Raw genomic sequence first — 27,683 nt, forward strand, 5'->3', positions numbered from 1 at the left:
GTTAGGTATGTATGAATGTAAATTGTGCATTAAATGTGCACATATAGATATAAAATTTATTATTTACTTCGTTATTTGATTACGAAAGCCTTGCCATAATTTTTATTTCTGTTTAATTTCCCACCTAAATATTCACAATTGCACTATATTTACTGTTTGCTCTATATAGAATGCATTTTCCGGATGCAGATTTTTTTTTTGTTTTCTTACTACAACTTGTATGTTTGTATATGTATTTTATTTGCTATATTCAAAAAAAATATTACTTTTTCTTAATTTATATCTCTCTGAATAGAACTAATCACAAATTAAAAATTTAAAGCACACGACAATACTATTAATTTAATAAAAATTATGCAATTTCTAAATGGTTGCAATATATATATGCAGTATGCATTTGGGTTAGTTTATATTAAAGTTGATTTTAATAATAATTGCAAATGTATTGGTTATTAATATAAAATGGATACGGTAATTATAACTGTTCTATATTTACGTGACATTAACATGGTTTTGTGGCCTGTTAACTTTCGAGTATAAATAATCGAAAGAATTCTTTAATTGGAGCATAAAAGTTTTTGCATTCTAAATAATCACACTAAAACTAGGTGATCTATTTATTTCTTAATTTCTTTTTTCCCCAATCAAGAACAAAATCCAATAAATTTATTCAACATGAAGGTAAGAAATTTTTCTTAAATTTTCGTTTTATAAATTACATATTTTTTTTATTATTTTTTATTTCAGTTCGCAATTGTCGTAGTCATGTTAGCTATTGCCGGAGTTCAATCATCAATTGTACCATGGCCATTAGCAGCACACTCATGGGCACATGGACCAGTTTTAGCCCATCATGGACCCGTATTAGCACATAGTGCTGTTGCTGTACATCCAGCTGGTATTGCTTTGGCACAAGGACCAATCTTAGGTCATCATGGTATTGCTGTAGCACATCATGCACCAGCTGCTGTTGCTGTACACCATGCACCAGCAGCTGTCGCTGTACATCATGCAGCTGCACCAGCTATTGCTTTACATGCAGCAGCACCAGCACATGCTGTTGCTATTGCAGCTCATCATGGACATGATGGTCAATATGTTGCTAAAACACGTGGTGCAGTACATAGTGCTCCATTATCTGGTCATATCGCTTCAGTTTCATCAGTAAATGTTGCTCCAGCTCCAGGAACTCATTAAGAAAATATTGAAATTTAAATTTTAATTTCAAATTTTCTATTCCTAGAACAAAAACAAAACTAAATTTTCATCAATATTTTATTTGGACAAATTCAATAATGCTACTCTGATTAATGAATGCGTGTGATCTAAGTCGATATTTTTTTTTTTTTGAATATTTTTATAAATGTGTATATATGTATAAAAAAATTTATATTTTATTATATTTATAGATTAATGAAAAAAAATGTAAAAAAAAAAATTAGAAAACAATTAAAATGAACTTCGGTTCCTCGAACCCTCCCCTTCCTTAACTCTATATAGCACTTTTCCAATTTCTCTGCAGCACTTTTTCTTCTTTATTTATTCTGTATACTTTTTTAAATCTTTTTAAGAAAATCAAATTGTGTTCATAAAAAATAAATAAAAAAGCTTTTTATTTATTAGAAAATTTTTTTTAATTTTATTTTTATTTTTAAATTCAAAACTTTTTGTACAACTGCGATAAAAGTGAGAAATCCTAAAATACACTAAACGATTTCAAAGCTATGGATGTATTAGCCAATAAATAAACATTATAGAATGAATGTGGCACGAGTTACTTAAAAAACAGTTCTGACGCAAGAAATTTGAAACTGGGTTAATAAAGAACAAGTAATTTGAATTTTAAATATTTGGGAAAATTTGATTAGAAATTATAAAGGAAAATACCAAACAATAAAAATTATTGTATATTTTAAATTAACACACATTGTTCTTAAAATTCTACTGTTTATGGGATTAAAAAGGAATTAATAGAACATTAGGTTTCAATTTACGTATGAAAGTACCTACATTACCTCTTATATTTGAAAAATAATTAAAGCAATATTGTACTTTTATATACATGCATTTTGTTATGCAAAATTTATTGACTACGGTTAAGTTTCTAAATCCTTTCAAACTTAAACATCTTTTATAATAATTCTAGAAAAAAACTTTGGAATTAACTTTTCCCCAATAGCTAAAAATAAAATATTCAATATTCTTAAATGACTACTGAATTTCCCTCAAACTCTTGTATAACAATAGAAACAACAACAACAGTTCTCCAATTACAAAACCTATCTCTATTTTAAATTTTTTCAAAATTTTAAAAATATTTTAATACTTTTTTAATTCCCTTTAAATTTCAAGGTCAAATTTAAAAAAAAATATTATCAACCCATAAGAAAAATTTATTGATTTATTTTTAGGAAGCGGTTTCCTTTCTATCTAATTATCATATTTTAATCTCAATATATTCTAAATGTATAAGAAAGACCGCAAATTTTCATAATTGAAAAAAACAAAAAAAAAAAACAAGAATTCAAAAAACTTTAAGGTTGATTAGCTTTCCTTGTCTTTTTTTCGTTCCTTCTCTCTTCTTAATAAATTTTTAAAGCACTGAGAGTAATTTTCATTTTGGTTCATAAGGATTAGATGAAATTTAATAAACTAAATTATTATAAATTAAGTGAAACCAAAAATTAAATTTATTTTATCTCCAAAATTATATTTATTTGCTCGTACTCTTCATTTAAATTTCCAAGAAAAAAAAATTTATAATTCTTCTCATTTTTCGTCCGTGTTTTCGGCATTTCTGTTCTTTCGAAAAAATGTGAGTACCTATATTATACATACTATACCCATACTAACTTGTTTGTGGTATAGTTTTTTCAATAGTCATAAAAAAAAGAATTTTTTGTTTTGGGAAAATTAGGGCGGGTAATCCCAAGATGCACAATGTAGTACAGCTGTATGAAATAAAAAAATAAAATATAAAAAAAGAAATTTGTATTTTAAGAAAAATTTTCGCAATCATTGGCAACTATAAGAACGTATAAAGATATATTGGTTAATAAAATTAGGTTAACTAATAATTGATGGTTGTATTAATTTCTGACCAATTTAGAATATAGATTCTTATTTGAAATCATTTTAAAGCTATTTAGAAAATTACATAATTAAATTTTTTTATTGAATAAAAAATAACATACTTTCAGGATAAATTTTTTAACATTTTAATTTGATTTGTACTTGCACTTTATGCTAGAGCAAATAAACGATAATTTAAGTAAATAAGGCTATGTTTACAAATATGAGAAAATTAGTGATATGCGAATACTGTTTGACATCTTAAACACTATTTGATGTAAAAAAGAAATAAATACGTTTTGGTTTTCATCAAATTTTCTGTCAAATTTAATTTTTAAAGCGAAATATTGTGAGCTGTGAATGTGCAATATGATATATTATTTGAAAATTTATGTATATAACGAAAACATTGACATTATACATTGATTTGAGCAGGAAAACAATTTATAGTTTAACATACGCATGTAAATACATTTGAACTTGATGTGAAGTTTTGACATAAAATGGCAAATCATACATTGACTATTACTTATGACATTATGACTATTATAAAATTAAAATCATTTGTAAGAATTATTTAAGAATAATGTTTCTTGCATTAAATTTACCAGTATAAGATAATAATATTAGAACCTTCTTAATTTATATTAATTATATGTTGAGTCTACGATGTCTCAAATATATTTTTTATAAATATTCCCAATATGTATGTTACCCATGCTCCATTATATAAAGAAATGACCTTATTTTTTTTCAAATTAAAAATATTTTTACATATTTTTTTTTAAATATTTTCTTAAGGAACAAAAATAGTATATAGTTGCTCTCCAAACCTAATTATTTTATAACATTTTTAATGAATTTTTTAAATTTTAATTTCAATTTTCTATTGCAAAATAAAAAGAGTCTTTTCATCTTTTAAGTTTCACTATTATATATATTTACCTACATACATATATATTTGTACTAATATACATAACATTATTTATATTTACATATACCGTTATATTTATGCTTATAAAAATATTATAACATTTATAAACACACATAATTCACTGTTCTATATAAATGTATTATACAAACGTATAATAAAATTCACAACAACCATTCATACTTACCTTATGATTAAAAATTTAATATTTATTAAAAGAAATTCATTTTTAAGTACATATACACACATTTATACAAGGATAAATGCTGTATATTCTGTTATACATATAAGTTTTATATTCATAAAATATCCTTATTTACATTTTAATATGATTGTATAATCAACGTACACAATATACTTTCCTCTTATTCAAATGTAAAATTTTGTTTCCCCTATATCCAATTCAATTTTCATTGACAATTTCAATTATACTTAAATTATATAATATACTTGCACACACATGTATACATATATTAACTGTTATACCTTGGTATTTTTTTAAATTCATACATAATACATACACAAATATTTAGATGTACAGAGATGCAAGCATATATTAAAAATATGTAATTTGAATATAAAAAAGAATATGAAATAGGAGGAAGAAGAAGAAAAACGAAACGAAAATAGAAATTCATTCATAAGAATGAATTCTTAAAAGAATGACTTTTTTGTTTTTTTTTCATTTTGTTGTATTCTTTTATATTTGTGTCATGTTTATGTTTGCGATACGCAATCAAACACATGAAAAGAAAAAATCTCTTTTCATACCTTATTTTTTTGTTATTACATTAGAATGCTTATATGTGTACGTAATATATACATATATATATGAAAAGCTTTCTTTTAGACTTTCATTTTCAAATACAATGAATTATCGAAAAGGGGATGAAAATAGAGTGACCATTAGACTGTTTTTATTCTTTTGCAGATTAAAAAAATTATTTGTTAAGCTTTTAATTTTTTTTTTATTTTGCTGGGTATTTTTGTAATGCAAATGAAGTGAACAAATTTAACTCAAATTTTCAATTTTTCTCATTTTTAATTTAAATTTTTTTTCAGTTATTGTGGTAAATTATATATTATTTCTAACAGTGATAGCAGTGCTTTTCGATGTTAACAAGCCATTTAACACTATAGACCGTACAATAATGTTTGTCCAAATAGAGCGCAGTATGCGGACTGAATGTAATCGTGTTAAAAGTGAGAGGAATAATATTAATTTTGGCGTAATGCAAGGAAGTTTTTCGGGACCAACCCTTGTCTCTTGCTATATCAGCAACCTCTTAAATCTAAAGCTGCGGACAAAGACATAATTAAGAATTTGCGAAGAGTAAATTATTATGGATGGAGTTGCACATGTTGACTATTAATATACTACGAAAACCAATTATATAATTTTCAAAAAGAAACCAGCAGATTACAGGCATGTAAATTGTTAACAATTATAAGTATCTATATAGATGTCATAATAGCCAATGAATTAAAGTTGACAGCCCCGATGAATATGCAGCTAAAAGAAGCTATGAAAATTGCTGGATTTAAATCAATAAATAAAAGGGTATACCATTTTATAAAAAAAACGTTATATAAAATTTTCGACAAAATTAATTGTATTAATTGATTAATTAAAAATAATTGTATTAATTAAAAATTGATTTGGTAAAACAAATACTAAAACTTATTCCGTGGGATTGAGTGCATATGGTCACAACAAAATCAAAGAGACATTAAATATTTTTAGATTAAAGCTTTTATTTTTGCATTGATTCAAAGGACATAAAAGTCGGATATAGTACACAATTTTTTCCTTTTTTTCCACATATTCTAAAATTTTATTTTATGTATCCAGTCAGTAGTTAAAAATTTATAAAAATGTTAACATCTAAAAGAAAACTATTCCAATAATATACAGAAAAACAAAAAAATCCTTTTAAAAGGAAAAAAACGATAGCACAAAATTGTTTTTTTTTGTTCTTATTTTTCTTCCTTTCTTTCTTAAATTATAATATAAACATTATAAAGTTTTATTATAAAATTAATAAGATATTTCAAATCTTTAATAAAATAGATCTAATCAACAAAGTAAATTTAAAAAACCAAAAAAAAAATGTTAACAAATATTAGAGAAAATGTTTCAAAAACATTTTCACATTTAACAACCGTCATTAATAATCATGTTACAGCGACCTGTGATAGTGCAAATAAAATAACAAAACGCGATGAAAATCGTGGAAAACCATGGACCTCCAATTGGGATTTTTATGCAACTTGTTTTTGTCATGCATTTACTATGAAACATTTTTTAGTATTTCCAAAATTTATGTTCCATCATTGGGCATTTCTAGGTAATTTTAGTTTTTAAGAATTTTTTAATTATAATTGTGAAAATATTTAATTTTAATTATAAGAAAACAAATTAGGGAGAAAATTTTAATTATTAAAATATTAAAAAAAAATCAAATAACTGTGAAAATATTGCAATTGACCTTGACACGAAAACGAAAAGTAGGTATTGAAAATGAGAAATTTTTTTTTTTCAAGAAAAAAGAAAATTTCCTCATTTTCTTTTTTTATTTTATGTTTTTGTTTTTTGCATTTTTTGTGATTCTTGTTATTCTTGTTATTATTGTTGTTATAATTACTGTGTTATAATAATGAAGTAAAAGTTTTTATAATTTTTGATGGCGGTAGTTTACACAATCACTTGTTCTGCGAATGGCAGTATTTATCTGATTTGAGAAAACTTTATTCAGAGAAATTTCTAAAATCATTAAACTTAAAATTAGAATTATGAGAATAAAATTTTTGAATTTAAAAACTTGTGAAATGAGAAATGGTTTTTATTTCAAATGCTTTAGTTTAAATATTCTATGAAATTCTTTTTAATTTGTTTTAGAACAAAAAAATTAAATTTGATCAAAAATAAATATATTTAGTGTATTAAACACTTAATTATCAATTCAATTTTGTAAAATGCAAATTGTGTTGGAAAAAATTGTTAAACAAATCACTACAGCAAAGTTGTTAAACAATATTATTAATGGCATTATTAAATTAACAAAACCGTAAATTTATTCGTATTGAAAATTACAGGAAATTTTTTTTACAGAATTTGTTTTTAACACATATATACCTAATTGTTTCATAATAAATAAATTGAAATTAAAATTATATAGATTGAACTTGAAATGTCGGCTTAATTTAAATACAGTTAATATTGGTCTTAAAATTGATTAAAATTTTAGAATTTAAAATTTTCAAAATCTTACAAATTCAAAAAATATAATAAATTTCTTTCTTTTTGCTCAATAATATTGTCATGATGATTGACTAACAATGACAACGTTTCCTGCAATACACTATTGGTAATCTTAAAAACTGATAGAAAACTGACATGGTTTAGTATACAACCCCACTCGGAAGAAATGTGAGCACTCAGAAAAAAAGCTTAAAAATCGATTGATAAATCGATCTTGCTCAACAATCGATCAAAAAAAAAAATATTCAAATAATTAAATTAAATTATTTTTGTTACTTAGTTAAATTTAAAATTCTTTACAAATATTTTTCATTGTGTCTATTAATCTAATACAAATATTCAAATTTTTTTTCTTCACCTTATTGATCAATTAACCACAACCCACAATAATTATTTTACTTAACATAAAATTAAATTATACAGCAATTAATTATTGTACATCGCATGAAAACATTACATAAAATCTTCATTGTACAATTAAATTAAGAATTAGAAAAATTTGAACAATATTTTAAACTGATCGTGTAAAACTATTCGAAACTACAAAATATTTACATATTTATAAATAATATAAGTAATCGCTTGTTATTAACATACAAACATATGCACAAGCATATATGTACCCTAGGTAGAACATAATCACAAACAATTAAACACGAAAAAAAATCTGTACACAATTATTATAGACAGAGCAAGCAGCCAGACTAAGTGCGAACAAAACAGAAGCTTTTTTTTGCATGACAAAAACAAAAGCTTCTTAATTTACAGATTTTTTTTTCGTGCCTCTTTCTGTTATGTTTTGCACGATTCTGTAACACACTTATGTACATTATGTACATGCAATAAAATAAAAAAAAAGTGCTCACCTATCTTCAAAAACTTTTTTGTCTGTGATTTGCTTTTCTGTTTTTAATTTTTGTTTTTCTTTTTTTTTTGCAAAATTTAGCACGACGACGCCGCAAGTCAAAAGCATGACTCTTTATTGTTTTTATTCAAAAATTGTAAATAATACACCATTACTACTACTCAATACCAACATCAAACAATAATAATAACAATAATAAAAAAAATAAAATAGAAATAAGAGGAAGAAAGAAGAAAATGAAGAAGAAAAATGAACATAAACAGACGTTCAGACAGGTGGGAAAACAACAAAAAAGAAATAGAGAAGCAATAACAAAAACAATAATAATAAAAAATGAGAGTAGCAATATTCTCGGCAGGCAGGTGAACGAGTATTTTATGAAGTGCGATGACCGAGTACATTCACATGAACAGTTATTTGCTAGGCTACTGAGAATACACTACATACATATATATCTATACATATGCACATAAAAGCATAATAAATATTACATAATTACTTTTATTATTGATGATTTATTTTTCTTCTTGTTCTTCTTTTTTTCTATTATTATTGTTATTATTGAATTAAAATCGTCTGAAATATTGCAAAAAAAATTAATTTTTTTTTCTCTCATTTATTAATTTATGCGAATTTTAATGACGAGCAATAATTGTGTGTAGTGTAAATGCGAGTTGAAATGTCTGTGCAATGTTCAAAGGCTGGATAAATAACAGCTATTCACTCAATTTTTAATTCAAACTAAAGAGTTAACACTTGTCAGAGAAATTTCTCATAACATGATTAAACAAGAATCAGCAAGAGAAAATTGATAAGTAGGATTCGTCTAACAATTGAGTTTTAGGTGCACTTTAGAAAAGTTTTCTCTTATAATGACGTAAAATTGAAATTGTTTTTTATAAGTGAATTAACACGGTCATTTTACTATTTTTAGAAATTTTAATAAATATTTTAAAAATAAAATAAAATAAAAAATATCCTAATAATGCATCTTTTTGAAAATTGTAACAAGGATAATGATTTATATAAGGATGACACAAGGAGCATTATGGAAAATTACTACTTGTAACATTAAAGCCTTCTCTTAATGTGTCTTAAGTGCTAATTTAAATGATCTTGTAAATTCAAAGCAGGAAAATTCTAAAAATATTTTAATTTAAAATTATATTTATTTATAAATATGTTCTATACTCGTATATGTATGTATATGTATATGTGAATGGTAATATTATTTTTTTCCCTTTTATATTTCAGTTGTATTCTTGGTTTCATATTTCGTAGATTTATTCATTTTTACTCTACCGATATTTTTTATCCAAGGATTTTTGGGGCAATTTTCAAGTAGTGGTTTTATTTCTGCTTACCGAGCAGCACCAATTGCTAAAGGTATAAATTTTTTTAATAATTGGTATATAAACAATATTAATTATTTTAAAATATTTATTTTTGTTTTCTTAATTTAAAGGTCTCGGTTATGTAATTTTAATATTAAATGTGATAACTTCCAGCTATTATAGTGTAAATGCAGCTGTGCCATTAATATTTTTTCTTAGCTCTTTCAATACTGTTCTCCCATGGACAACATGTAATAATGGCTGGAATACTATTGACTGCAAAGATGTAATACATTTTTTTTTAAATTGAAATTAAAATTTAATTTAAAAACAAAAATTATATTTTTAGGATCCACCGAAATTGCATCCAGTTGCACTTAACTATTATTTCACAGGAAAAACACTAGCGTCAACTGAATTTTTTTAGTAAGTTGCATTTTTTTCAGTAGTTGTTTGATTTGCTAATCAATAATTCGTCTTTAAACGATTTTCATGTCATGTCTTTCTAATTATTAACAACATATTGTTTTAATATTACATTCTCAAGAAAACGTGTTCGCTTTGTGTATTGAAGCTAAAGCAGACAAGGTAAATGTTCCGCGGTGAAAAATGTTAAAATTCATTTAGAATTCACTTGTATAAATATGACTGCGAAAATTACGCTGCAAATTTAACGACGGTGATAAAATAACTTATCGCGGTATTTTATTGCATCGCTGACGATTTTATTCGACATCATCTGCTCCATTGTACTAAATAACTGTCTTTTCTGTTTCGCAATTGTTCTGTGTGAACATGCAATCGTTGTCTATTTTCATCTCCGCTTTGGTTTTGTTTTTACACTTAGCCATGCTCCTGCGAAACATGGTCAGAAGGACACTTGATTCCTTCTGGTAGTGTTTTAGTTACTTTGTTCTACAGACGAAGTGATTTTAAATATATCCGCCGCGATGGTTGATATATTTATAAATATCCGTTTCAAATGAATTCATAGGCGACCTGCCCTCAACTAAGTTATCCTTGATATGTTCATAGAAAAATGTTCTTCAATCATAGTACTTTTACGTGAAGCTCAAAAATTATTTTGATTAATATGAAACTTATAAAATTTTAGCAAAGCAATCGCACAAGAGGACACAGAAGGATGGCAAATATCTTGGAGGATATTTTTAAGCACAACGTTTGTTTGGATTCTAATTGGAATCTTAGTTATGAAGGGTGTTAATATTGTAGGTTTCATTATGTAAAACATAACTTAATTTGATTTTATAAAATTGCATTAATTTTTTAATATATCTTTAGATTTCCAAGTATCTTAGATATGCAACAATAATAACATTCATCATAATGTTAATAATATTTTTAAGAATACTTTGTCTTCCTGGTACTATTAGAACATTCGAAAGAATTATATTACCAAAAGAATCATTATCAAAAATGTCCTCGTCGTTACTGCCATATTCAACAAATACAATAATAACATCATCATCATCATCAGCATCATCAAAGTCAATGACATCATCATCATTATCAAGTTCAACAACACAATCAAATACACCAATAACAATTGTTAATTTATTTATAACATGGGTATATGCTGCAGCACCAGCAACATTTGCATTGGGTCCCGGTTGGGGTAGTATTGTTACAATGGCTAGTTTTAATAATTTTAATGAAAAATTAAAAAAATTAACGTATAAAGTTTGTTTTGGCCATATGCTCATTATAATTATTACAGGGATGTCTACATTTTTAGTTCGACGTTATTTAGCCGAATATTACGATTTTTTTTATAAATTGGGTGGTGTTAATCAACTCGATTATGTTTATACAGCATTTCCATATTTTTTTGGTAAACTTGAAGTATCACAATTGTGGTCATTATTATTTTATGCCATGTTGTTTTTGGCAGAATTTTCATCATGTGTAAGATTAAAATTAAATTTAATAAGCCATTTTTTTTTAAGTAATTCTTTAATTTATTCGTATTTTAGATCATTCAAATTTTTGCTGTAATAACTGCATTATTTGACGAACATGAAAGTATTAGGGTAAAAAGAAAAGAAATTGTTATCACATTGTTATTAGCTTTATATTTTTCTGCTTTAGTATTTGCCACAAATGTAAGTATAATCTTTATGAATAATCAAAAAAAAATTGTCAACTCCAAAAAGTATGCAATTTTATTTCCTTTATATGGCTAAGTCAATTGCATATTGTTTGGATTAAAATTAAATTACGTAACATTATTAATAACGCCTTGACATATGCAATTTTTAAAATTAATTTCTTTCAGCGTGGATTCTTGATGTTTGCATTACGCTACAGTATTGAAGGTATTATACAAATGTCAATTTGTTTACTTGAATTAATGGCTATCGTTTGGATATATGGTCGAATGAGATTTCAGCGGGATGTATTCTTTATGCTTGGATTAAATTTTAAAACTTGGAAATTTTTTTCAATAAGATTTATAACACCACTTGGAATTATTTTAGTATTGGTAATGCAAAATTTTTATTTTATATAATATATTTAATAAATTTAATAATTGATTTTAGAGCTATTATATTATTGTTGCCTGTATTGATGTATTCGATAATAAACAAGTTTTGAATCCAGCATCATTAATAACATTTAAACTTATACCATTTTTCATATTTATTCCTGGCTATATTGTGATAAAGTTATTTCCATTTAATGACGATAGAACAGCAAAAGAAAAAATAAAAGAATTATTATATCCAACTGATTGGTTTCCAGCTGAACCTGAAATATGTCAAAAATATATTGAAGAATATGGTGCACCAGAAACACCTGAACCAAGCGATATTGTTGACTTAGAACCGCAAATTAAAATGACACAAATCGGCAACGGTGATCTAAGTCAATTAAGAAGAATATCAGCTGATGTGGATATTTGTATTGAATTTGATATTTAAGTTGGGAAAGAAATTAAATTGAATTTAAAATTTAAATAAAAAGTATATGAAATAAGTAAATTAAGATTAAAAGGCATAAAACTTTAAATGACAAGCAACAAAAAAAATATCAATTTTAAGCAAATTAACGCATGGATGGAAAGTACAGGAATTATTTCATGTGATTTTATGAAGCGAGCAATGGAAATAAATGAATTTAAAAAGTAATTTATCAGAAATCTCAAAAGTTTTTCGGAATAAATTTAAAATAATAAATCAAAAATATATTAATTTTTTTTTGATTTAAAAAGCAAAATATCAAAAGTGTTTTCGAATGTTTGAAAAGTTAAATAAAAATAAAAGTTAATCAAAATTGAAGGCACAAAAGCTCTATTCAAAATATTTTTTGTTAAAATTAATATTTGAAAAATATTTTAGCTATTTGATTAAATTTGAATGAATCATAGAACGAAATTTAAAACACTCATAGCGTATTTTATTGTTTTTTCACGAAAATTGCGAAAAACACGCAAGAAATATTAATTATATCAAGCATAAAGTATAAAGCAACGTAAATTACATAAATAAATTTTTTAGTTAACCAGCAAACATTTATGTCAACATATAATAATTAAAACTTTCATCGTATTTTTACATAAATATAGGCTGAGCAAATAGTTGAAAGCCTTGCTATTCTAAGCAGTAAACACTATATATGTATGTGTATTTGACTATAGTATAAGTAGTTATATAAGACAAGAAATTAATTAAGTAACTTAAATGAAAATTATTAAATGTTTATGTATGTTCTAGTATTTGCTATCCAAAATACCTAAAAGTATGCAATTTTCAATGAAGCTAAATAATGTTGAAGAAAGTTTCATAGCTTTTACGTTAAATTTCAGATTTTCTTACTTTATATTAGGTATAGGGTGGTTTTTAGTGTACAGTTCTATCCTTAAAGTTTGGATAGTTTGAATCCAACAATATTGCATAATTCAAGGAGCTTAGTGGAAAAAACATTAAAAAATTATTGGTTTTTAATTTCCTTAGCTAAATTTTATTTTTGTTTTTTTTATACATATTTTTTTTTTTTCATTTTTCTTTTTTGCAATAAAAACAGGGGAAAAACTAAAAAAAGGACATAAAAAATGAATCTTTTCTTATTGGTTTTTTTTGTATGCTGTTACGTATATGTGCTTGATATAAAGAAAATATAAAAATTTACAAGTATGGTAAGTATGTGATAATGAAAGCGTCTTCATTTTTTTTGTTGTTATAAGCAAAAAAATATTTCAATTTCTTTTTTTTTAATTTTCTTTCCAAAAATTGAATTTTTAATGCTGATCAGATTTTAGTGCAACATAGTAAATTTTGTGTTTTGTTTTTTCATATTTGGTCTAAAAAGCAGTTCTATATTATCTTCATTAATTTCGTATTTAAATTTCAAAATGATGAGTTTTTTAATGAATTTATATTGTTCCTGGTGCTGGTTCCAAATTAACTGATGAAGCTGAATTTGCATGACCAGCTAATGGTGCTACATGAACAGCACCACGTGTTTGTGCTACATATGTTCCTTCAGCTGCAATAACTGGTGCAGCAACAGCTACTGGATGTACAGCAACGGCAGCTGGTGCTGGTGCAGCAGCTAATACTGTAGCTACTGGATGACTAGCAACAATAACTGGAGCAGCTGGTGCAGCAGCTAACAGCGTTGGACCATGTACAGCTGTATATGATAATGGTACAACTGATGATTGAGCACCATAAACGAGGGCTAACATGACTACGGCAATTACGAACTAAAAAACAAAATAAAAATTAAATAAATTTTCGAAAAAAATTTTTAAAACATAAATCAAAGAAAAAATTGTGATGTAATCCCAACAATAATTATGACTCATGTCATTTTAATTATGAAATTGTTATGTGACATGTTATTGCTTTTTTTTAGATGTCACATTTAACTTTATAATTTTTTCACTTTTGATTCATTTTTCTCCCGATTTATAATTGTTTAATTATTAAGAATCATTTTTAAAAATTTTGTAATTTTCACACAAATATTTTATGTTTAATTAGGAAAACTTCCTTAAACTAACCTTCATGTTTATAAATTTTATTTTAAAATATTTTACTAAACAAAAATTGCTTTAATGACTTTGTAACGATGTACAAAATGTATCTGATAATTTTCTCAATATTTCAATCAGTTTATATAGGCCAATTCCAGATTGAGTAAATTGCAATTATAGAAGCTGAAAAGTACAATAACAATAAGAAGAAAACAGAAAAGTGGTGTTCTCACACTATTTGCCGGCAATTCTTGACGATCATATTTGGTTTATCTTTACTTTCAATTACACCTTAACTCTCTTACATATTTTTACTTTTTTCTTTTTTCTACTTCAATACAGAACAGCTTTTTTTATGTAGAAAAAATCTTCTAGAAAAATAAAAATCAATCCAAATAAATTAAATAAATTGCGATTCAAAACTTCAGATAATTATTTATTGTGGCATACATATACATACATCTGTACATTTACAAACACATATTATGCATATATAGACATGTGGAAAAATAAACCTCAAACATGAAACAGGTCAACATGTATATAATTAGCTATATTCTTATTTCATCTCAACCTACTTAATATAAATATCTTTGTAATCGATCCCAACCCAATCCAGTTAAAGCGAAATTAATTAAAATAAAAAACATAAAAGGACTTAATATCAAAACATGGTGAGCAGTTATGTGTGTACAAGGTGATTTTGTATAAAACAAAATTAAAATTTTTTATTGAAAAATTTTCCTGAAATTTTGTTTCAATTTCATAGATCTGAGAGCATATAGCGAAATGCAAAGCTTTTTTCAGCAAAAGTTGTTAGCCTACATAATTTTATTGTATGAGCTTTTTGAAAAGCCCCATTAAGAACTTTTTGTAAGGTGTTTGAGACTTACCTAATAGAGCCATATTTCAGGAAAATCACTGAACAAAAACTGTTGGAAATTCGAAAACATTTGCAAAAATTTCACCTATATCATTGTATATGACGAAGCCAAATAAAACTTCGATGAGCTATTCCGAAAGTAAAAAACGTTAACATCAAAATTTTATGAGATATTTTTGAGCGAGAGAAAAGTTATTTTTGACACACCCTGTACTCGCATGAAAGCGAAATTATTGTTGATGATTAGCAATGGAAATTTATTCTAAAATAAAAATGGAGAAAAAAAAATACTAGTCGCTTTCGAAAAAATACTTGTTCTCTAGTATAAAATTTTACATGGATTTCATTTTTATCTCTTATAATAATAGAAAAAAAGTTTACTAACATATTCTATTCAGATTGCAAAATTCACATACAATCACTTATACTTACATACACCCTTAGATAAATTTATATAGAGATTAACAATTTGCTGCGTGATTTTTAATTTGAGATAAAAATAAATCTTATTTGAATTCATTATATCATTAAAAGTGAAATTAAAATTTTTAACAGAGCACAGACATGGTCAAATTAATTCGAAAATTGTATAAAAATGAATAAAATAAAGCGTCTAAATATCTCAAGAAATTTTATTAATTATAAGAAATTATAAAATGAACATTTTGGGCATATGATTTGTGTTAAACCAAATGAATTCAATACTAAATATAAAATTCATAACACACTACACTTTGATTTTATCACCTTTTAGTTCTTCGTACTTTTCATCTCCATCTACATCTATGTTTATGTCAATTACCTTGAAATAGTATCAGTTATGGGAAGACATTCAATGAACTTTTGATTCTTCTGTAACTTTTTTTCTTTTTCTTTATACTCAATAAATTCAACTAAAGAAAGGAAAAGAAGTGAACGGTTAAGTTAGTCTTTTCTTCTAAAATTAAACTGTATTTCTACTTAATCAGTTACGATAAAGAGATAAAAGGAAAAAAAATTACTTTATATAGAGTGCACTCAATTGGATCGATAAATCAAGTATCTTTTATAGTTACTTCCTTTAACATGTGACGCATTTAGTTTTGCCCTTGAAATATTTATTGTTCGAATAACTGTGTAGAATGCTTTCAAATACCACAAAGAAAATAGAGTACACAGATATGTATTTAATTGTTTTCGCAATACATGTACAAAATGTCCATGGCTCAATGGTCTGTATCCCCAAAACAAAGTGGTCAATTAGATCAAATTAGCGTTTTAATGATTTGAAATCCGGTTTTCGCCTCATAAACAAAATTAAAAGAAAATTTACAAGAAATTTTAAGTAATTTCATAATAAAAAATTTCGGTGATACGTTGCTAAAATCTTGCACTTGAAGAGTCTTAGAAATTTATCGTAAAAATTAAAATATCTCCTAATATTTTTGATGTGGATCAATTTTATCATACCAGTTTGCAATAACATGGAATCTTGACCACCAGACCAGGCGAAGAATAGAGGAGGAGAGTCCCTGACTGCGGAAGAAAGGGAGACGAAAAGAAGAAGAACAGCTATGTAGGGGGAGGCGGGAGCTACCTTCCCCATCTCAGCTGAATAGGAAAGCAGCTACGCCGGTGTGATTTAAACGGTACAGGCTATTATTTTACCCAGGGACTACCCTAAAGTAATGCTGAGCCAGGTGGATCTCACCCACCTTTCAGACGCGATTTTCGACGAGATGACCAGTGAATGGGATGTCGTCATTCAGTTTGAAGGTTTTAAGCCGGGTATGCTTCTTATTGACTGTTCCGATGTGTAGACGGCTGAGTGGCTCATCCCCCACGCATCTTTACAAAAGGTGTGAAAGGGCCGACGTTGACAGTAAAGAGGAGAGACGATATCTCTAAGCCAAAGATAATTACGCTGTATTTGCCTGGGAGCACCGGTCTGAAGTGGGAAAAAACATTGACAATTTTCCAAGCTCAAAACAGAAAAATACACTCCTGAGCTTGGAAGTTGCTGAGGCAGAAACAAGAAGGTGGGAGCAGCTGTTGAAAATTGTCATTGAGATAACCTCAGCAGGTGTCATAGAAGGAGAGGGGTACAAATTGAGGTACCGCTTCGGGAAGACCACCATGCACAGACTCGGAAGGGCCCATAAAATGTTCACCAAGCAACAACTAGGGTGGCACTCATCCAAGAACCCTGATTACACAGAGGACAAATCAGGTTTTTCTCCATTAGAGAAACACCGGTAGCATGTAACTGTGCGCAGGATCCGCAAGAGGACCTAGAACGTGCATTATAATAAGAAAAAGTATTAATTATATTGTTTTTTCAGAATTCATGACGAGGCACTTGCCACCCGTCAGGACCCGCGCTAACGCGGTTTGCAGAATTTTGGGGATACTTCCAGTGTCAGCTTACTTCGCAAGAAATGTGAACCAGACGCCACCATTGGAAGTAAAGAGACTGATAAATTACTTCAACTGGGAGAGATTACCTTTCATCATTAGATATGATGCAAATGCGCGTCATAGCTCTTGAGGAAGCTTGTACATCTTGGAGTGTTCAGAATTCTCCGACTTTTATAAGTAAGGTTAGAGAAGAGGCGCTAGATATCACATTCGGTGGCCCGAGTGTCAGAAATCTCGTGCGAGACTGGAGAGATTTCCATGTCGAACTATAGAATTATTCGGTTTAATCTTGGTGATTGCTGAGAAGACTTCCTTCTCAAGAACTCCTCGAGAAACGAACTTGGAAAAGTACAAAGAAAACCTATCGGTTGGCTTGGCTCGAATGACGATTAAAAAGCCCCCGCGACACCCCCCCGACTAGACCAAGTGGTAAACGATCAAAGTAGAGGAAAGATGACTAAGGCTACGGAACGCGCATCAGAGGTTTTGGCAAGCGAAGATGCTTTTGGGAAACCGGAAGCGCTATAAGGCAATCATAAGGCTATCGCGAAATCATGTAAGAATTCTTCGCGGGGTTCTTGACAGTCCACTGCAGACTTAGAAAACATCTAAGCAATCTGCATCATAGCTCCATTTTGCAACCTGCTATTACTACTAAATCTATTCTAATTAATTTCTCTTATTTATTCTCTTATTTATAACATTAAGAAGACATTTTAATTACCAGCTCTCAAATATTTTGAAGTCATAATAATTTTACCACTCCTGTTAGTGAATTTCGTACATGAAAAATGCTGTAAAACCGTTCATTATTTTTTTTTACATGTTCTATCCAGAAAATGTACATAATCTAGATTAGAAAACTATATGATAGATTTCCTAGACAGTATTTAATTCCAGTTTTCATACAAAAAAAAATATATTTGTATAACAAAGCAAAGCATCCTTGATTATTTTTATTTGTGTAAGAACGCGTACACAAACAAATTATTATTAGCTATCGTTTGTGTAATTATTCATTTTACTTTTCATATTGAAATTATTAATTGCCAAGGCCTATTTATATAATAATCCAAACTTATAATAGAAGTTGACATTTACATATTTATTCAGAATATTATGTGGGACTATTTATACATACAATGTATATTACACATGCAAACATAAATACATTACTCATATATTTATAACACTTCAGATAACTATTTGGAACTGTATGATCTTCAAAAAACAGGTTTTATTTTTTTTACGTAACCTTATAATTTTTTCAATATACTCACATTTTCATTATTCTCTCAATCAGTTAAAAATTTCTCAAATGAAATTATAACAAAAAATAATTTGTATATAAATATTTTAACTCATCTGCATTAGATGGCAGTCGCATCCCTGCATTTTACAAGTCTAGATATACTTTTATAATTTCTACAATAAAAGAAAATATTCGAGAAATTAAAAATAAAAAATTTGTTTTGTTTTGTAAAATTATTAATTATTTTTACTTATAATCTCGGTCTAATTGAGGATTAATTATTCAAAAGTGTTATACACATGAATTATAACAATACTTTAAGAGTGTTTTGTAAATTTTTAAGGTTATAATTAAATACTAAATTTGCATATTCTTCTATACATAAATGAATGATGACATAACTGGAACCTATTGCATGGATATCCGTTTTAAAAATATTGAATTTAATACAAAGCAACCGCTACAAATAATTTTTTTTTAATTTTATATTTAAAAATGTAATAAATTATTTGAATAATTATAAAATTTATAAAAAATATCTAAAGGAATGCTTTAATCATATGGCTAATCATAAAAGGAATAAAAATTTTAGCATTTCAATAAAATAAAGAAACTTGTATTATAATTTTTAAATATTTGTTATTAAAATTAAAACTATTATTTTAATATAATAAATAGAATTAATTAATTTTACATGTTTAATTAAAAAAAAAAATTATGCAAAATAATCGCATAATCCAGTTTTGAATTCTAATATTTGAATTATTGTGGATATTTACCTTGTATAGAACTGACTTCAAATAAATAAAATAATGTAGCAATATTACAGATTGTTCCAGAATATGTTTATGTAGTAGGAGTCACTTAAAATATAAAGTTTATTTTTGAAGGCCAACAATATTCTATATTGTTGAAAGTTAAATTTTATTACTGAAACAAGTAATCAATTGTTCAGAATTTCGTATATTTGAATCAAACAAAATTTTGCTATACAAAGTAGTCTTTGGAGTCGTCAAAAATTTATTAAATGCGTTTAAGCACTTAAATTTAAATCAAAAAATGACAACCTTATTTAACCAGTTAAACGTATAGAAAATAGAATAGTTACAGTACAAATTTTTTAATTGCAAATATATTTGGCATATACTGGAAAACGACAATAAACCTGCAAAAAAGTTTATCTACCCTTTTTTCTCTATAGTGGGATTGCTTATCTACCCATTTTTCGTAAAAAATTTTAAAATAATTTGGGAACTCAGTTATTTTTGAAAACATTTATTATTTTAGTAAAATAAGCCAAATTTTAAGAAAAATTTTATTCCTCTTGTCAGAAAACTTTGCTTGGCAAGGGGAATTAAACATATACCAGCCATTGATGCAAATATCGTCATATTACACATATGTAACATGTGCTCAATTTATAAAATTTCCTTATATTTACGAAGTTTAATAAAATATTAGTTTCATATTTTTTTTAAATTGAAGAAGTATACTGTTGGGGGTGCTCTGTACTTACTTTAAAAAAAAATTTTCTTTCAATATAACAAATCATAAAGTTGATTTAATAAATCAATGCTATTATAATTTTGCGTTATCTTATACCATTAATTATAAGTTGATTATCTGTTTACATACATTTTAACATACATACATACATTTATATTCCTTAATATTTTGTTAAATTTTATTATGCAATTTAGCAGGTTTTTTTTTATAATTCTATGCAATTTAATGTGCACTTGAAATTTAAATATGTAGTTATACACGACGATATCATACAAACAAAATTTAAAACGCCACTCCCATATATTTTAAAAACATATCGTGAACATAACTTTGCTCTTAAAAAATTTTTAAATTTTGATACTTTTATCGTTTATTTTTTTAGCTTGCATATGATGTAAAATACATAACGAAATATTTATTTATGTATATTTAAAAATTATGTTATGTTGACAGTATCACTATATACCATCAAAATGTGGAAATAACAAAGTTCTAAAGATTTAAGATAGTTTCAAATTTTCTGGTTTTCTGGTATTCAAGGATCTGAGTGCGTAATTATTCACCGTCGATGACAAAGTAGAATTTCTCCTTGACACTTGGGATGTCTAAACCGTATCACACTCCTTTAGATCTTTGGACACTTCCAGGGCGGGGTGGGTTTCTGTTTCCACAAACAGTACCGAAATGGATATATTTACAAATTATCTATTGCGCGCCAACCACAGGTGCAAGACTCTGTCTACATACGAAGCGGCACGAAAAATGTTAAAAGCTTAAGAAATTGAGTGTAAATGATATTGCTAGCCTGACGATAATCTACACGGCACATTGACCGTTGGGGAGCATACAGCTAGACTAGATTTGCCTTTCAATAAGACGTGTCACAGCTGCTGAAAGATGGATAAAAGAGATACTCACTATTTTGCGTGTCTGACCCTGATTAGTCATGTGGGACAGAGCAGGCATGAAGGAGCGAATGAAATATCGAAGATTGTCATAGGAGTATTAGAGAGATTCCTCAAAAGAACCTGGTGATTTAGATAGGCTACCTGTTTTAGATAGGCCACCTGCTCAATGACGGCCTGGAAGTCAAAATAGCTCTTTATTTTTTAACGATTTATGTATATTAATCCAACTTACTGTAAATCGTCCGTAACTTTTCAAATAGCTACGTAAAATGGCTTTCTCTTACAAAAAAAATGAATTATGTATATAATCCAAAAATTTCGAGTTTCACATTTTTTAACATATTCCTTTAATAAAATGGCAAACAAAAGTTTCCAGCAATTGACAACAACTAAGACTTTTCCTTTATACAATAAACCCACATTTGAATCACTTGGCCGATGTATTACAGTCTCGGTTAACATTAAGATTATATTAAAATACTATATTATACTAAAAGATTTAGAGGCACAAATATTTTGAGTAAGAACTATGGAAATATGTACTCAAAAATTCAATTTTTTTAAATAAAGTAACAATAACTGAAAGGACTTTCTAGTATATCTTGAAGTTATATAAAAACAGAAGCACGCATCCCTTAGATACAGAAAAATATTTCCATTTTGTTTAGGTAATGTTCGAAATTTTGGAACTGAAGAATTGACATTTCAAGAACTAAAAGTAAATAGTCACCCAATTCCAGGAATTTCAGATATTAGAAATAAGATTTTAGAAAAATGTTTTCGGATTGCCCGTAAATTCCGTTTTTTCTTCTTTTTTTGAAAACGTTTTGGGTTTAAAGCACCTAACTTTTTGTTAGGAATGGCTATTTTAAATTCAGAATTTAAACCCTTAATATGTTCTCAAGACAAATTTCCGTGGAAAGGCGAAAATTAAACAAGTAAATTCTTGATTTTTTTATGGAATTTTTGTTCACAGAACAGTACTATGAATTTACTCGGATATAACATTTTGTTTTTGGTTTTAGAAAGCTTAGCTACATATATATGTGCATATATTGGAAATCTAACAAAAACTTTTCTTTCAAACTAACCAACCTTAAATTCCAACTTTCTTTTTATTCAGCACGGCAAGGGTTAAAATGAAAAAATAACATATTGATGGTAGGATAAGTAATAACAAAGTAAATTTTGATTTTTTGATTGCTGATTTAATTAAAGAATTTTTTTTTGCTTATTTTTTCACATTTTTACATGTCCTTATTTAGTAAAATTATACAGAATTGACTTAAAAAACATTTCTACTTTGATTTCTTATTTATAAAAAACGTTGTTCACTTTTTTTTCTTATTTTTTTTAATTAAATTTAAATTTTAACCGACAACAATAGGATGACCGGCAATAATAGCTGGATGATGTGCAATCAATGGTACAGCTGGAGCATGAATAGCAACAGTTTTAGCTGGTGGTGCAACTGCAACAACAGCTGGATGAGAAACAACTAAATGTGGACCAAGTACAGCTGGAATAACTGAAGCTTGAACAGAAACTGCTAATAAGAAAACTGAAGCAATAGCTAATGCGAACTGCAAAGAAATTAATTGTTAATTTTTGTAAATTAATAATCGTTTTTTTATAATTAATTATTGATTCTTACTTTCATATTGACTGTTTTTTTTTTTATTAAAAAGGATTAAAATTGATTTTTATAAAATGTTTTGTTAGCTACCTCAAAAGATTGCTTAATGATTTCTTTTCAGCTGACCCTCGACTTTATATACCCATTTTTCCAGAACAAAAAAAAAATTACATATTAGAATGAACTTATTTAATTGTGATGAAAAAATTAATTTGAATTGCAACATTTAATTTAAATTTTCTCCATGTCTTTTAATTTAAAATACATACTTATTTAAATATACCAGTATTTTATTCATTCTTACATATTAATGCACATATATGGAATATGAAGCGGTCATTTCTAAACCCCACACTATAAAACGTAAGTACAATTAAGTTCAAATTCTAATTAATAAATCAATATAAGATGACAATTTTTATATCATTTACAAACAAGGAAGTCTTCAATGTCATTCGATACAATAGACTCCACATACTAGACTATCAAATGTATATTTTATCTACATATCACACATTTGTACATTACAAATATGCACGTATAGAATAACCTAATTTATACAACTTTATTCTAAATCATTCATAATGATTTAGAATAACAACTTATGGAACAATCAAAGCTTATGATTATAAATATAAAAATTGAACTACTTTATAAATGGAGCAATCTCAAAAGGTGAAATACTATACATGTTTATATGTACATATGTTTGTATATGGATAACATAAAAACTATAAGCTCGCAAATTACAAACTTGCACACTGGCGTAAAATCCTTTATGAACAAAACTGACAACAAATGAAATGAATAAAAACGATGTGGGTGACTGGTTAATTATAATAAATCATTAGACTTGTGAAAAAATAAAATACATTAAATTTTGGAATAGTTTAAATTTTACCTGCCAGCTTTGCCTCGGCAGGACCGATGGCCCAAAATTCCTCACGAATGAGAGCACGGGAGGAATCAAATAAATTGACCCCACCCCGTGCCCCAGTTCGCAAGAATCGAAGTGACCCGTGGGGCAACACGACCACTGTGATGCGGCCCCAAGGCGCACTGCAGACTCCGCAGCCATTTGCCTGCCCAGTATATCTAATGGTAGCAGATGCAAGAGAATCGCAAGAGCCTGTGTAGGGTTGGAGCGCAGAGCTCCACCAACACACACTATTGCCATCCTTTGAACCCTGCTGATTAACCTCAGGTTTAAGGAAGTACGGAGCGCCGGCAACCACACCAGAACTCCGTACATCAGTACCACCGCGGTATACAGCAAATAAACCATGTTTGGTTTCAGGCCCTACCCCTTCCCGATGGTCCTTTTGCACGAGTAAAGCACAATAGTTGCTTTCTTTACTCTCTCCATAATGTTAAGTCTCCAGTTCAGCTTTGAATCTTGAACAAGCCCCAGGAATCTAGCCTTACTGCTGAAGGATAGGCCGATTCCATCAAGTTTCGGAGGAGTCACGCCCGGAATCTTATATCTCCTACTGAAAATGACGAGCTCCGTCTTTTGAGGGTTAACAGATAGCCCACAGTTGGTCGCCCAGTTCGAAACTAGGCCAAGAGCCCTCTGTATCAGCCCATTTAGTGCGTGGAGGTGTTTCCCAGACACGGCCACTGTCACGTCATCTGCGTAGGTGACCACCTTATAGCCCTCCCGCTCCAGCAGTACTAGTAACCGATTGATTATCAGGTTCCAGAGAAGAGCCTACCCTTCCGATACGCATGTTGTGCCGGAGACACCAACCTCGGGTTAAGGTTGCTCCTTATGTATGCGTCTATCAATTTTTCTAATATTTTTAGTAGAAACGATGTTAGACTAATTGGTCTAAAATCCTTTGGGCAGCTGTGAGAGCTCCTTCCAGTTTTAGGGAATGAAGACGACCCTGGCAACATTCCACGATTTTGGAATGTGAGCTAGGTCTATAAAGCATTCGTAGATAATTTTCAGCCAGGGCAGGATGATCTACGCCGCATTTTGTAATTCCGCAGGCACTATATCGTCTGGGCCCGCCGACTTGGAAGGCTGAAAGCTGCGGATAGCCCAAAGGATTCCTCCCTGGGTGACCACTTCCGAGGAACAAGTTTCGCTTTCGTAGACATTCAAAGCAGACTCCCCCAAGGATTCCGGAAAGTGCGCATCCAGAAGCAGCTCCACGGACTCCGAAGCGGAGCTGGTCCAGGAGCCGTCAGCTGCCAGCAGATAACTCGGCACGACTGGGTCACCTGGCAGGACCCCCCCTTAATCTAGATGCCTCCGCAACCCCGCCAATCCTTCCGCAAAACTCCCTCCAGGAGAATCGCTGCGCCCTACTCAACTGGCGCTTGTGTTTTCTGAGGTCATCCTTATATGCGTTCCAATCAGATGATGCCCTGCTGAACTTTGCTCTGTTGAATTGAGTTCTGCATTTTTTCCGAAGAGCATTCAACTTCTCGGACCACCATTGCGGCTTTCTTTTGCCTCTTAACCGAGTTAGTGGACACGCCACCCTATTTCGGAGAGACTGAGCCTTCTCCATCATGTCCTTCAAATTCTCGGGCGGTAGCTCCCCCTGGAAATCGAAGGGCAGGTATACTGATGCCCACCAAGAGATACTGCCACCAGCTTCCAGACTGACTACAGTCAAGTCTTCATTACTGTAAAGAGGTTAAAGCATTTGAGTTACTTTTAGTAAGTATGTATGACATACTTGAAAAGACTGAAAAATATCTTGTATCCTAGCGTCCTCAGTCCGCAGATCTTTCTCCCTGCTATCCAGGGCTCCTGGACCAGGACTATATCTTCTCCACCCCTTTGTAAGCGGTGAAGAAGCGCAGCTGTGTCTGTTCGTGTCTGTTTTATACCCTTTAAGGGTTATGGAGGAGAACCCACAGTTAAGGACAAATCTCTGACTCTCCAGAGGTGCCAAAGATTCCCTATTTATTATTATGAGGGCCTGCCGATAGTCGCCCTTTCTCTCTTTCAACTTTTCCACCCCACAGTTGGCTGTCGGTAAGTTCGCAACGACCGCAAGCCTAGCCCCGGGCCAAACTTCCCCTACTCCTGCTATCGCCTTTTTATACAGGTCGAGACCCCTGCCGTTAGCACAAGCCACAAGTTTGACAAATCCCTGGTGCCAACTTTGGTCTCTACACGAGGGATATGGGCCTGGATTATCCTTCATGATTTGAGGAAAGCCCCCCATTAGTCGGCTTTCAACTTTCCTCCAATTCTTAGCAGAGATCTTGCTATCTTCTTGCGCCTGGTCAACCATAGCGACAACAAGATGGTCCTTCAGGATATCACTAAAAGGCCGCGTAATGGATGCGCTCAAGGGTCTGTTCGGTGGCCTTGGCTTCTTAGCTTCCCGAGGTGGTTCCTCTGTGGAGCGCTGTCGTTTTGTTGCCACAACCCTCTCGCTTAATCGCTTGTCCACAATACTCTTGGCCCAGTTGTATGTGGACCGATCCACATACCGACCGATCCTTTCCAGCTTCCTAAATGCAGAACGCCGTTCCCTATAGGCCCTTTTCGAGGGCCTCATTTTCTCTTTCCAGTTTGTGCTACTGTAGCCATCGAGCTACTACCGACACTAGACCTGACTGAGTCATAGCTTTGTGTGCGGTAGCTCGGTCCCGGTTGGGACTCCCTATGCAGTTTAGGTTGTGCACCAGTGCTTTTAGCATTCTTGGTGCTCGCCGGCGGTTTTTGTACTGAACTTGCCCTCAGCGATGTTTCAGCACGGTTCGCAGAAACTGACTTGGCCAAATTTCCTTCCGGCTTTTAATGAGTGCCGAACTCATCCACGTTTTTTTGATTTGCGCTCTCCATTCTGATCCCACGAGTTACGGAGGAAGGATGTCGACCTAGGCAGAGATCCGCCGTACCTAGACAAGGCTAAATAATCCGGAGGGCGCCAGGTATCCGGACGCTCCGTTAGCCAAGCTGATTATCGGCACGGGTCGCGTAACACCTTAATCTGGCATAGGGGGAATCAGGAGCGATAGGATGCAGTAGAGGGATAGGTGCAGGGAAAGGGTTTGATTTTCTTTTGGTTTCATAATGGTAGTGCCGCTTCTAACATACGAGGCGGTGGCATGGGGAAAAATGACCACGCTCGATAGTACAAAGAGGAACATGATGAAAATGCAAAGCATGGCATGCGTGTGCATTACGGGTGCTATGACAAGCTGCCCAACAGAAGCAATGGAGGTCATTCTTGACATGTCGCCGCTACATTTGGTCGTCGAGAGTGCGGCAAGAGGAACCAACCTACGGTTAGGTGGAAGATCTGGAGACAAGGAAGCTGTTATTGGGCCAAAAGATCGAGATACCCTCTCCACGGAGTTTCCAAAGTATTTTTCAAGCAGAAATACACACTACAGAAAAACACACTACGCATATACATAAGAAGAAGAAACTTGTTATTTTTTAGTATTTGCCAAATTTGAAATTGTTCATTTGCGGTTTTGACACAATTAGTCAAAATAAAATTTGAACTAAATAATATTTTTAAATATTTAAGAGATATATCTTTAAAGGAGTGGGGAGAAAGGAATTGACGGGTTCCATAAAAACGTTTAAAGTTAATTATCCACTTTGGAAAAAACGCTAACCCATTTCTAAGTACAAGAGATACACATAGAATTTAGATT

The 27,683-nt window shown here is 29.7% G+C and overlaps 3 protein-coding genes across 3 annotated transcripts; 2 read left to right on the forward strand and 1 right to left on the reverse strand.

Moving 5' to 3' along the window:
• Positions 1 to 519: 519 nt before the first annotated feature.
• Positions 520 to 1,627, forward strand: LOC129608483 (adult cuticle protein 1-like). Its single transcript, XM_055519991.1, has 2 exons — positions 520 to 681; positions 748 to 1,627. The coding sequence occupies exons 1-2, from the start codon at positions 676 to 678 to the stop codon at positions 1,195 to 1,197; spliced, it is 456 nt and encodes a 151-aa protein (XP_055375966.1). The 5' UTR covers positions 520 to 675; the 3' UTR covers positions 1,198 to 1,627.
• Positions 1,628 to 5,930: 4,303 nt separating this feature from the next.
• On the forward strand, positions 5,931 to 13,886 carry LOC129608248 (sodium- and chloride-dependent GABA transporter 1-like). Its single transcript, XM_055519627.1, has 9 exons — positions 5,931 to 6,351; positions 9,385 to 9,516; positions 9,596 to 9,750; positions 9,814 to 9,890; positions 10,579 to 10,693; positions 10,767 to 11,390; positions 11,459 to 11,587; positions 11,761 to 11,967; positions 12,026 to 13,886. The coding sequence occupies exons 1-9, from the start codon at positions 6,114 to 6,116 to the stop codon at positions 12,404 to 12,406; spliced, it is 2,058 nt and encodes a 685-aa protein (XP_055375602.1). The 5' UTR covers positions 5,931 to 6,113; the 3' UTR covers positions 12,407 to 13,886.
• On the reverse strand, positions 13,423 to 14,647 carry LOC129608249 (adult cuticle protein 1-like). The gene is made up of 2 exons (XM_055519628.1): positions 14,491 to 14,647; positions 13,423 to 14,190 (listed from the first exon to the last, which is right to left on the reverse strand). The coding sequence occupies exons 1-2, from the start codon at positions 14,494 to 14,496 to the stop codon at positions 13,858 to 13,860; spliced, it is 339 nt and encodes a 112-aa protein (XP_055375603.1). The 5' UTR covers positions 14,497 to 14,647; the 3' UTR covers positions 13,423 to 13,857.
• Between the last annotated feature and the right edge of the window lie 13,036 nt (positions 14,648 to 27,683).

Source organism: Condylostylus longicornis, unplaced genomic scaffold (assembly GCF_029603195.1).
Source record: "Condylostylus longicornis isolate FDR11 unplaced genomic scaffold, ASM2960319v2 ptg000031l, whole genome shotgun sequence".
NCBI classification, from domain to species: domain Eukaryota; kingdom Metazoa; phylum Arthropoda; class Insecta; order Diptera; family Dolichopodidae; genus Condylostylus; species Condylostylus longicornis.

Bases quoted from the DNA above. Each gene is read 5' to 3' on its own strand.
- LOC129608248 (XM_055519627.1), top strand. From the start codon at position 6,114: ATGTTAACAAATATTAGAGAAAATGTTTCAAAAACATTTTCACATTTA. The intron at 10,694-10,766 runs GTAGGTTTCATT...ATATATCTTTAG, and splicing joins TTATGAAGGGTGTTAATATT to ATTTCCAAGTATCTTAGATA. The intron at 11,968-12,025 runs GTAATGCAAAAT...AATTGATTTTAG, and splicing joins TTGGAATTATTTTAGTATTG to AGCTATTATATTATTGTTGC.